Source organism: Sphaerodactylus townsendi, linkage group LG10 (genome assembly GCF_021028975.2).
Source record: "Sphaerodactylus townsendi isolate TG3544 linkage group LG10, MPM_Stown_v2.3, whole genome shotgun sequence".
Lineage (NCBI taxonomy): Eukaryota > Metazoa > Chordata > Lepidosauria > Squamata > Sphaerodactylidae > Sphaerodactylus > Sphaerodactylus townsendi.
Genome location: NC_059434.1, coordinates 31,513,570 through 31,526,261, shown reverse-complemented (window position 1 = coordinate 31,526,261; position 12,692 = coordinate 31,513,570). Strand labels below are relative to the sequence as shown.

Here is a 12,692-nt window from a genome sequence, read left to right as displayed (position 1 = left end):
TTGGTTAGTGGTTATACATTGCTTGTGTATAAAAAGATAGTATTAGTGGAACTTATAAAAAGAAAAAATGAGAACAATAAGAATATAAGCTGGTTTAGAAGTAAAAGGGTTTAGTTAGAAATGTTATACAAAGGGTGAAGGCAGGATGGGAATTAGATTTTTTTCTCTTTGCTTTGTTGTTCTGATCTCTTCTTTACTAAATGTCACTGGAAGAGTTATTGGTTCTTTTGGGGAGGATAGAGGTTGACTCTTTGCATTTCATATCTGTTTTTTTCTTTTCTTTTTATGTAGGGTAGCAGTTGATGTTGTTGTTTTTTTAAAAAAAACCCTTTCCTGCTTAATATCTGAGGCCCCTTCTGCACACGCAAAATAATGCATTTTCAAACTACTTTCACAACTGTTTGCAAGTGGATTTTGCTATTCCGCACAGCTTCAAAGAACACTGAAAGCAGTTTGAAAGTGCATTATTCTGCATGTGCGGAATGAGCCTGAGTGTGGTTTTCCTCAGAGACAAAACCGACCAAGCAAGTGTTTATTTTGGACATTGTTTTTGTTTATACCAGGGATGTGGGACAGATTCTCCTTTCAATCTGACCCTCCAGTCCTTCAAAGTAGCTTAACCAACTAGAAGGGATCCCAGTTGGCACACATCTGTTCACTCTGTCTTTCTTGGAAAAAAATCCCCTCAAAATCTCCTCACACAGCCTTCAGAATTCTACCTGTTGTAGCCAGCCAATTACAAGCAGTCCTGACAACTCCTTGTGGGTTTCAGTCCTCTTGCAAAAAATAAGGCTATGTAATAGTTACACCATGGTCCTCAATTTGCAAGACCTGGGCAAATCTGTTAATGATAGGACATTTTGGAGTACATTGATTCAGAAGGTCGCCATGAGTCAGAAGCAACTTGATGGCATTTAACACATTCACACACATCATGAATGTTGTCTGGTTATAAACACAGGCCATGCCTTGGATCCAATCGTATATTTCTGTGAATGGGAGGATTTCTGCCTGTAGAGGATGACTCTCTGTCAAAATAGCCCCCCAAATGTTGTTTCTAAAATATCTCTTTCTTCCAGGAGTGGCCTTGGGGAGGGGGGGGGTGCATTTTGGCTGCAATGGGAGGGGAAGGGTAGAAGGTTGTGCTCCACAGGTGGAAATTGTTCTGCCTTTGGAAACATTCCATTGTATCTAAGTCTGTACTTTCTTTTAAATCCATCCTAAAGGTTGATTTAAGCCTCTGAGCATGCAAAAAAGTGTCTGAACTCCACATCATTGCATGCAGAATCTTGTTTAAAGGGCTTTTCAACCTTCATTTAGCTTCCACCTGTGTGTGCCAGCAAATCTTCTTCCTGAGTATGCGAAAGTGATGGGCACAGGGGCTGGTGCCTGAACTAAGAACCTTTTAAAAGAAATGCAAGGCTGCATGGAACCATTTTCTGCCCAAGCTCATTTCAGTCATTGCGCCACTATAGGGGTTCTCATTTTCTAACCCAAACAATGCGCTGCTTCCAGCTGTAGCACTACTCTTCTCCTCTGCTCGTAAGTTCATGCTGTGTCCCATTATCACATTCTGTTGTAGAAATTTTGCCTCATGGGTTTAAATAGGTATTTCTGCTTTCCCAGTCTTCCTGAGTCTTCTATCATATTGTCAATTGCTGCATGGTAGTTGTAATTTTGTTCCCTCAACAGGCTGAACAATCCAAGGAGGAAAAAAAGCGGGGTTTAAGCGCTGAAAAATTGATGAGGAAAGCTTCAAAGGATGTATGCCGGTTACGAGAGCAGAGCCAGAAGGTGCCACTTCAAGTACAGTCATTTCGGTAAAGAAAGCCCTGATCTTTTGGAATGGATACAGTCTGTGAGAATTTTTAGGTTCGCCAGTCAGGCCTAAAAAGCAACCTTAGGGAATTATATGGATCATGGTTTCGACAATGAGAAAAGAGGGTTCAACTCTTCCCCTTGTGCTGTTTCCCGAAATGAAAATGACTCCCTGTCAGCTGCTTATGTTTTGGTTGTGAAAAAGTCAGGCACTTGTATGGTTTTTTCCTTTGTTCCTGACTGTATGGATGGGGATAAATGTTAGGGTTGGGGGTCACCACAACATGAGGAACTGTGTTAAAGGGTCGCGGCATTAGGAAGGTTGAGAACCACTGTTGTAACTGAAGATGCCAGGGATTGAATATGCTGCCACAAGAGGTGGTGACGGCCACTAACCTGGATAGCTTTAAAAGGGGCTTGGACAGATTTATGGAGAAGTTGATTTATGGCTACCAATCTTGATCCTCCTTGATCTCAGATTGCAGATGCCTTACCAGACCAGGTGCTTGGGAGCAGCAGCAGCCGCAGAAGGCCATTGCTTTGATATCCTGCACGTGAGCTCCCAAAGGCACCTGGTGGGCCACTGCGAGTAGCAGAGAGCTGGACTAGATGGACTCTGGTCTGATCCAGCTGGCTTGTTCTTATGTTCTTATGTTCTTATGTAGCTTATAGCCACCTAGAGGTCTCATCAGCTGGGGAACTAGTATGCAGAAACTGAAGAGGGCTGCGTCTTAATATCACAGCCCCAGAGTTTTGATATAAAAAGCTCTACTTCATTTTCACTTTTCCCTTGTGGAACGTGAATACACAAGATGTCCTTTTCATGCCATTTTCAGTATTTCTGCAAAGGAGGAGTAGTGATAAAGTATTTTAATGTTTGTGTGTGCGCGTTTATAGAAGGAGAGGGTGCAAGGTTTATAAAACACCGTCATGAACCTGCATGCAAAATGCAGAATTGGTATCAATGGGATACTGTAGATTTTCCTGACCCTTTTAAATGTTCAGTCTACAAAATCTTGATGTTGAACTTGATATGGAAGCAGAAAGCCATCTAGATGTTTCTTGGTGCAGTGGGACAGATTAAACCTCCTTCTTGACACACTGTTTTGTCTACTGTTCAGCATTTTCAGTGGGCAGTGTTGCTATTCAGATCTACATTCTAGTCACCAGATCCCTCAAATGGTATTTGCAGTAGAAAATGCTTTAGTGGATGTGTAAGACTAATACAGCGTAAAGAGAAGGGACTGTGACAAAGGCATTTTTGTTGAGCCTAAGAAAAAGCAATTTAAAACATGGCAATAATGAACTATCCTTTAAAAAGGCAATCATTGGGATTACTTGGAAGCATGGAACCTGATCCATTCATACTGAAAATGTACATCATAATATATTCAGCAAATTCAGCGGAACCTGGATGACTATTGCCATATGAATGCAGATTAGGGTTGCCAGGTTCAACCTTGCCCATTGGTGGGGGAGGAGATGATCTTACCAGGCTTAAAATGAGGCCTAGGCCTCAACGCCTTGTGTGTGATGATGTCAGTTCTGGAAGTGATGTCATCACATTGTTGGCAATTATTGAGACACTCTGGTATTTGGTCAAAAATTCTATTGTAGAAGCTGTTTTTACTATAGTTTAGCCCAAATACCAGAGAGTCTCCCTCATTATTATCAATGTGATGACATAACTTCTGGACATGATATCATCACTTAGGAGACATTGAGGCCTAGGCCTTGTTTTAAGCTGGTAGGACCCCTATTAGCCAGAGATGAAGGGTCCCAAAGAGGGGATCCCCTGCTCCTCGTGGTGGTTGGGCAACTTTAGTGCAGATGTACACTCCATTGCAGATCTGCAACCTCCTTGACCTGAATATCTGGAAGCCTGCTTCCACACTCAACCCTTGCTGGATTGGGCTGATTAATGCTAGGGCCACTGAGTGACTTCTAGTGGGTATAATTTAATGCATACTATAAAGTCACTGTATTTGAAAGGCAAAGATTCAAGTATATAGAGATTTGTTCACTTTATAATTTATAATGTATTTTTTATAATGGAAATTTATAATGCATTTTCCCCATTGAGTTGGATCCAGCAGTAAATTTTCACAAATGGAAGGAAGGTAATTTTTGCTAGTTCACCCTATAGGGTTCCCTGTCTTCTAGGAACAGTATTTGGGACTGTAGAGAAATGTGGGGTGGTGACAAAGATTGTTAAGAATCCTTTCTGCCAGCAGAAATTACCACTGGATCCAACCCACTTCCTTTTCTCCTACAGTGCACGTTACACAGTGACAAAGGGAGGGGAAACTGCGTCCTGGACATGAACTGCCTGCTCACCCCCTCCCACCCCCGAAACACCCCTGACATGCCCCACCCCAACATGCCCCCAGCCCCAACAAGTGACTGCAATGGTGGCACCCAGGGCAAGCCGCCCCAGATGTCCCCATTGCAGTTCCGCCTCTGACGTTACAGCAAATATCATAGAAAACACTGTAACCACTGACCGTGTGTTTCTTTACCCCTTATTTCTTTGTTAAAGGGAGAAGATTGCATACTTTACCAGAGCAAAAATCAGCATACCTTCACTGCCGGCGGATGATGTCTAACTGTACCCCTGTCCCCATCTCCACAAGGTGTTTTCTACTTGTTCATCTTTTTTATATATAAAGATGAAATATTTTGTAGCATAGTTACCTGGGTTTAAAGCCTCCTGTTCTACATCACAAATATTGTTTGTTTTAAAAAAAACCAACAACAGTAAATTGTATTCCTGTATGGGGTTTTTTAATGCAAGGAAAAGCTCTCTTTCTTCTCCTCTGTTCAAATCTCCCACACCAAAAATACCAAAGTAGATTATTTCTGGTACACTTATGCAAATTTTGTACAGTTTGTAGGTATTGCAGATATGCTACTATTTTGTAAAGATGGATCTAAAGAACAAAGGCAGTACCAAGTATATCCTGTTGAACTGCACTGTGTCAAGCAATATTGTGTTCAGCAGGAGGTTTCTTTTCACTGTTATTTTTGTCACAAGAGCAAACTGTGAAGATGGCTGCTAGGCCATGCAATATTTTTGTACAAATGTGTGACTTTTTTTTAGCTAGCAAGAAACACATTCTTCCAAAACAGCAAGGCTGCCTCATAAGGACAGGTGCTGTTAACTTCTGTCCCTCACACTGAAAATTTCAACTAAGAACCCTGTCTTTTTTTTTGTATGAAGAAAGACCCATGTGACACTGAGCTACAGGAGCGTGGTTTTGTGAATGGACCTTGGGCTGCACACAGGTTGTTGAATCTCCTTGCATCTGAAAGCAGGGAAAGGTTGTGTGCGACAACCCTATAATCTTGAAATGAATTAAACTGAATCTACCTGAGGGCAGCTGTTTTCTGAAACTGGATTCAGGTTCATGCAAAACATTTAAACCTGAGGAGTCAAACACTTAAAAGATAAAACTAACATTTCAATATAATGTGTACGTCTAGCACCAAAACCTGTAGGATTAGTCAAGGGTAGAAAGCCCTGTGCAATTTTCAAAAAAGTGGTTCTAGGCAAAAATTCATAATTTGTCAAAGCAGCAAACATGTTGTTGGTATAGAAATTTCTTCTAAAGAGACATGTTTGCCATTAGAGCACTTAAAAATGTGTTTCAGTAGGTAAAAGAACAAATACACTTTGCAAACTGATTCCCAAGTTAAGTATGGCACAAAAAGGAATGATCATGATTGAGGTACCTATGGGACTAGATTCCTGGTTTGTTTAAATTGCTGTTTGTTTTGACATAAAAACAAAAGACAATATGAATGTGTTTATCAAGTTTGGTACTGGGAAACAAAAATTTCTAGTGACCTTTCTAAGCAGCGTAATGCTACAAGTGTGCAAGTGGATGTGTATATACTGGCGTATTCTCTCTGGAGTATTATCTTGCGGCAAATAGCTGCTCTTCGCTGATGTCATAGTACGGCTTGGCTAGCAGAAGTAATCATTCTGGCAGCATTAGCTTGGCCGCTGGGGTATCACAATAGGACAGTCAAACTCCAGGTAGGGCCTGGAGGTCTCTCAGAATTATAACTGATCTACAGGCTACAGAACTCAGGGCCCTTGGAGAAAATGGCTGCTTTGTAGGGTGGACTGTATGGTATTATACCCTGCTAAGGCCCACATCCAACTCTTCCTTGGCTCTACCTCCGATCTCCAGGACTTTTCCAGTTCACAATTGGCAACCCTAGGGGGCTGAGCAGTCTAGGCCAAGATAGCTGATTGCTAAAGAGAACTGGAAGACCTTAGAATTTGAATTCTGACTTCCTGCAATTTTGCAAAATTACAGCTGCAGTTCTGTGCACATGGAGATGTGACTTCCACTGTCATTCATAAGACTGTACTGTAACCCAGCGAGATTATGCTTTAAGGGCTTTTCAGTTACACTTTGAGAGTATAAATTGGTTGGGTCCGCACAAGAGGATATACTTTCTGCTTATATATGTGACACATACAAACACACCTACATATGAAATCTAAATCAAAAACAACCTATTTGAATACTTTTCCTCCTGGAAATAGCAAAATAACATACGGTTAGGCCCACCAAGATGTAGCCTTTTGCTGAGATGTAGTAGTCTCGCTGAAAGATCTAGAAAAGAGAACTACAATATGTTTGTTGCCATCTTAAGAATAACTGGTGTATTTTTAAAAACATACACACCTGTGCCTTAATTTTTTTATAAATTTCTCCAGGGGATCCTTTTGTTATGCACAAGTCTATGTAGTTCTTCAGATCCTGTAAACATGCCTTTAGACCTGGAGGCAGTTAGGAAAACTAACTGCTTGATACTTCATGGATACCCCATAATCACACAAATGCCATTCATTGTGATGAGGTCAGTCTCTAAAAGCTAAATTATTTAATATAGAAATGAAGGTTGATTGTCTCAGCTTCTCAGTTTGACTATAAAATGTTCGTAGATTTGATGTATAGAGTTGTACCTTATGATTTATTTATTTTCAGTCTTATTTATGTTACTGTTTAATATAGTTCAGATCTGGTCATTTAAATTTGCAGGTTTTAAAAAAACTACTGTCAGAAAGGTTGTACAGCTTTCTTGATTCTTGATATTAAATGAATATCAGAAGGGGACTAAAAAGGGTTGTCTCTGATAACTCATAGATGTTGACAAATAACATTTTGGCTACTTACAAGACTTTCTCATTTTTAAAATCAAAGTGATCTTCCATGCCTTAATATGCCCTTTTACTACCCAAGGGTACATCCATACTAACTCAAGAATACATTTGAAAGAGTTCTGAGTTTTTCAAATCTGGCCCAGTTTATTCACAGTGATGGAATTCCTTGATTGTTTTTTTTTAATGTTACCATGGATAAATTCCTGTATACAGATACCACATTTAATGCAAGATGTTATTCTTCATGGAATAGAATTGTAACAAAACAGTTCTCACGATTCCATTATCAGTATATTAGTGCAAACTGCTTATTGAATTTTAAGTATTACAGGTATAAGGCAATATTATTGTTTAGCCAAATGAAAAAAAATATAGCAAATTGTTTATAGGATGGAAAATCAGATTTCAACTTTTTTTTCCTTGTTACAATTAAGTATAAAATGCTCAGGACGGAACTAAATATTTAATCAGGTTATATCTCGAATGTCTTTCTTTGCTAATATTGTCTGTAAATGTACACATGTACATCACTTAGATTAACTTTCATCTCTGCACTTTCCATGTGTTTCAGTGATTTGGAGAAAAATACATTTTTTTTAACAAAGCTTTCTTGTGCAGTAGTGATCTGTTTTACAAAATTGCTCAGCCAAATCTGGTAAAAGATTTCCACAATCAGAAGCTTTCAGTATTATCTCAAGAGCGACTGCCTGCAGTATTAGTGGTTAATTCATTGACATGATCACTAACAGGTAAAACTGCATACTTAGATTTACCATCATCGATCTATTTAAAAGGTATGCATGGGAATGCCATTGGCGATGTGATTAGCCTGAAAACTGGAATACGTTCCCTTCCCCAAAAAGCATGGAATTTAGGAAATTTAGGCATTGTGTTCCTGACCTTTTTGGTTTGTTCATGTGACAATACAGAAACCTAGAGCTCCAGCTTTGAACCCACTTTTTTTTAATGGGTAGTAATTAAATCTGGTTCAGACAGTATCATTTTTTACAGTCCCTCTCTGCTGGGTAAACTGTTTGAACAATTTGGTCAAACAGGAGCCTGTTGGTTATCATCTTCATCCCCGGACAGCTTAGCCTCTTCTCTAGAAAAAGCAGGAAAATGTTAGATATTGGCGAAACTATTTTCTTTAATTATGTGTGATGATAATGACCGAGCAGCTGTTTGTAGAAATCAGGTTGATACGTGTACATTCTAAAGCCAACACATGGGATCACTGTTCAGTTTGTGTTAAATTTTCATTCAAAATTTGAGTAAAACCTTCAAGATTTGGCAGGAAGTATTTCAGTTTCAAAACGGTTTAGTTAAATTAAGACTGTTTCCTTATCTGTGGACATCTCCTCCTTGTCATTTTTAATATACCAGTTTATCCATGGGAGTATTGTCAGTTGATGGTATCTTGCACTTGTCTAAAAGACTGAAGAATTTCAGTGAATTAATGTCCAATTAATGGGCATGGAATGAGAAATCTACTCAAATAATCAGCAGATAGTGAATCCTCACATTATTGTCCAGCAGCAAAGCAAGGCTTGAATGCCCTCCACAAGGTAAACCCACAAATCAAAAACAATGATACATTCTTTGTTCTTGTTTTGCTACTGTATCAGGGAATTAGTTCCAATACCATTTTATCAGAGGTTCTGCAGTTTTCCCAAATATGTTGTCTTCTGTCACAGCAAGAGGGGGAAAGGTTAGAAAGTTTACATAACATTTCTTTGATACTTGTCTGGAGCACACGCATTTGCTAAAGTTCCTTGCTCTCCATTCTTTATAAAAAAATCTAAGATTCCAGTCTTACAAGTGACCGAGTGCACTAGCTAATGTGTCCCTTAATAGATACTGTAGCATTTCCATAAAATCTAGGGTCAGTATTGTTCAGATCTTGGCACTAACTTCTGAACTTGCTACCAGTAGAGATGTTGTTTAGTACTTAATACAGAGAGAATTTTATATCCTCACACTCTGAAATTCCTTTCCAAATGTCTAGTTTTTGTGAAGGACATAAAATGTATTTCATATTATCTGCTACCATTTGGAAATATTTTGCAAACAGGCATATTTTGCATAAAGGCAAACAGCAAATCATATTTCTAAGGAACAAAGCCCATTTCCCAATAAAGCTAATGCACAAAATTCTGTGTCTTCTCTATACAGGTTACACTTTTCACCTCTTTTTAATAGCTTTTAAAAGGTTAGTATTGTTAAATTATTAACAATCAGGATATTTTTAAAAAGGTATTTTAAGTTGCATATTCATGAAATACATACAAGACCATCAAACTAAACTAAAGAGGATGCTTCTTTCATACAGTAAAATGAACACAGCTTTTTAGGAAATATAAGCAATTAACACAGGTTTCAGCCCCAAACCTTTCTATTTAAAGCAGCACTGATTCAATCTAAGAACAGAATGGAACATTTTGTAGAATTTTTCTTTTCTGTTTCTACATTTAAAAAAAACAGGCAGACACAAATGTATCCAGGTGACCATTCCACAGAAGATAACAGTAAATCCAACCCAAAGAATCCTTCAAACACTGTGCCAATCTTGCAGAGTACTTGGGAGCTAAAAAAAAATTCTGCATCAGTTTGACTTTTCTGTAGTAGTCTAGATACCTAACATCAGAATGCCCCACCTATTTCTAGGCTGTTCAAGAAGTTACAAAGGACCAAACATGTAAATTGATTGCTGATTTTGGTAATGTATAGTTGTGTGAAATGAGGAATTATTAAGTTTCCTTATGTCTGATCTGAACATTGGTGGATTTTCATTTTTGTTTTTGCATTTCAGTCAAAACATGAAACTATGTGGTGGTAGTTTCTACGTACTTGTTTTAATCTCTTGCTGTGATCCCAGCATTTTCAACTTCGCAATAACAAGCATAAAGTACTGCTCTTTAAATAAAGAGTAGAGGAAGACTTAGATGCCCAAGAGTAATGAATCGGCGAAGGAACAAAGAGTCCCTTGAACATTAGTCTGAGGAAAGTTTTGTCCAGCATTTTTAAGAGTCTGAAAAGAAAAAGAAGCCTCTGTCTTCTCAAACTCTCAGGCTTTTGGGTCTGTTGCCACGTTCCGAGTGTTGACAGGTGTCTTGCTGTTCTGCCATAGTATAACGAAGCGAGGAAGAGGGAGCATCATCTGAGCAGACCATGCAATTCATTAGTGAACCTCCAAAAATGAGGCAGAATCCAGCAAACCAGCCTACAAACAGTGCTTCTCCAAGGTCCCACCTGGGAACAATTTCTGGAATGCTCTCATCCCAAAATTCCTGCACGATCATGTGAGCAACCCATGAAACTGGGATGATGGCTGTTATTCCTGATATCCAGAAGAGGATTCCTCCTAAGAGCAATAACCTCTTCTTTATGTTCTGTTGTTGTTCGCCAACCTTTAAGCAGTCCAATCCAAAACCTGAGAGCAGAAGGCCAAAAAGTCCTAATCCAGTTGATACAAACATCAGAATCCTGGACATTTTGAGTTCGGGAGGCAAAGCCAGAAAAGAATCAAATTCCTTGCATTGCATTCCCCCTTCTTCTTGGACCACACAAGCTTGCCAAAGTCCCACTGTCCAGATCTCCAGTTCATTCAACTCTAAGTTATAGTTTTTCCACTGAGGTAAGTAAGTAGTGAGACAGGATAACACCCATCCCAAAAAACACAGTAAAATGCCAGCTAACTGCATCATAGTTCTGTACACTAAAGCCATTCTAAGGGCAGAACCCTGAAACTGCAATGACTAGAAAGTCTTATCTGCCAACTCTATAAGAACTGCTACCTTATATGTTGGCTGCAGCTCTGATGATCTTTAGTTCTTTGTTGCCCTGGATATAAGGTTTGAGAATTAACCCTTTCACAGCTCTGAAATGTGTTTTTGTTCTTGTCGAATATAATGTTTCTTGTAAAGGACGAAGGACTCTGCTTAACCATGAGTTAGGTTTTCTGATAAGGATTTGATCTGTTACCTTCCAATTTGCTTGGTAAAATTATATCCCAATGCCTGATGATTACAAGTCTGAGGATGAACAAAGAACGCTCTATGACCCCTCACCCTAAAACACAACAGAAATCTTTGTGCTTCAATACGGATTAATTAGATTTTAAGTGGTGATAAAAAAAAACCCTAGCTCTGTCTGCAACAGGAGTTCATTGTAATAGCTAAATTTGAGATTTCAAGGTTGCAAATCAAGGCCTTGAAAAGAAAGGTAGACTGTTTTCCTATAATCTGCATTATTAGACTTCCTCAATATAGGTATATATACACCCAAAGGCTTATCTTTTATTCTCCTCATCTTTCACCTCTACAGGAAAGACTGCAAAAGATCTTTCTCTCGTGTTCTACCTATAACATGTCTTAAATAAACTTTGTTGTATACTTGACCTTTTAGAAAGTACAATGGAGCAAGGAGTGATAGCTCAAAATACTCTCAAACAGCCCCTGTAGCATGCACCACTGATGAAGGGATATTAATTCATTTTAAATAGTGCCACGGCTTGCTTTATTCCCCTCTTAGACTTATACATTTAGTGACACCAGCTTCCAGTGAGGTCTCCAACAAAGGCTGTGTTCTATAAAATGACAAATTTGCAGTTCTCTAGGCTTATGCAGCATGAGAAGAATAAGGAAATAGTAGGCTATGCAGAACAGTTTGTGCATGTGAAACATGGATATTAATTGTTTTTTCTCATGTAGAATTCTTATTCACATTGTTTGTACAAGAGAGAGAGCTGTGCCACAACCAGGGCCTTTTCCCACATGAAATGTAGAATGAGAACTAGGAAATGTTCTCTAGTTCATGAAGATTAGAACCACCTTGCTAAATCAGCTGCCATATTTCTGAGAGTGGCCAGGAACTGTTTGGTATAAGACTGTTAATGATCTTTCTCATTTGTTCTAAAATGCCGTAGCTCTAAGGGAGTGGGGGGCGATGCACTAGGCCAGGGGTAGGGAACCTGCGGCTCTCCAGATGTTCAGGAACTACAATTCCCATCAGCCTCTGTCAGCATGGCCAATTGGCCATGCTGGTAGGGGCTGATGGGAATTGTAGTTCCTGAACATCTGGAGAGCCGCAGGTTCCCTACCCCTGCACTAGGCGCACACCTCAGTGGGGGTGTGGCGAGGGCGTTCCGGGGGCGGGGGCAGAGGACACACCGGTGCACCAGGCGCTTTCCCCCCTTGCTACGCTTCTGATCATAGCTAACCCCATAAGATTTTAAAGGCAAAAGACATTTGGAGGTGTTTTATTTATTTATTTATTTATTACATTTATAGACCGCCCTTCCCCGAAGGGCTCAGGGTGGTGAACAACCAGAGTAAACAAAGCATTAAAACACAATAAAACCAGCACAGTACCCCAATAATTAAAACAGGAACCATATAAATATTAATATCAGATGGCATCAGACTATTGCTATTGTCTGCCACCACATCATAACCCTGGTATTCCTTGGTGCTCTCCCATCCAAATACTAAACAGAGCCAGCCCTGCTTAGCTTCTGGGATCCTACAAGATCAGGTTAGCCCAGGCTATCCAGGCCAAGTTGGTTTATCCAACTTATACTAGGTAAAAGAGGGTGGTTTTACAGGAATATCCCATAACATTGATTTATACAAAATATGTGGCAAATATTATTCTTATATTTATGCTTCATTCCAAAAGGGTAGCCATTCAAAGCTGG

General features: G+C 39.4%; 2 protein-coding genes across 2 annotated transcripts in view; one reads left to right on the top strand and one right to left on the bottom strand.

Moving 5' to 3' along the window:
- The window catches only part of WWC2 (WW and C2 domain containing 2), a 159,092-nt gene extending 151,491 nt beyond the window's left edge, over positions 1-7,601 (top strand). Inside the window, exons 22-23 of the mRNA XM_048509421.1 lie at positions 1,693-1,820; positions 4,358-7,601. Coding sequence (XP_048365378.1) covers positions 1,693-1,820; positions 4,358-4,424 — 195 coding nt within the window. The 3' untranslated portion in view covers positions 4,425-7,601. The remainder of the gene's footprint in view (positions 1-1,692; positions 1,821-4,357) is intronic.
- A 1,569-nt stretch (positions 7,602-9,170) lies between these two features.
- LOC125439977 (claudin-22-like) lies at positions 9,171-10,799 on the bottom strand. The gene has a single exon (XM_048509422.1). The coding sequence runs from the start codon at positions 10,720-10,722 to the stop codon at positions 10,054-10,056; it is 669 nt and encodes a 222-aa protein (XP_048365379.1). The 5' UTR covers positions 10,723-10,799; the 3' UTR covers positions 9,171-10,053.
- Between the last annotated feature and the right edge of the window lie 1,893 nt (positions 10,800-12,692).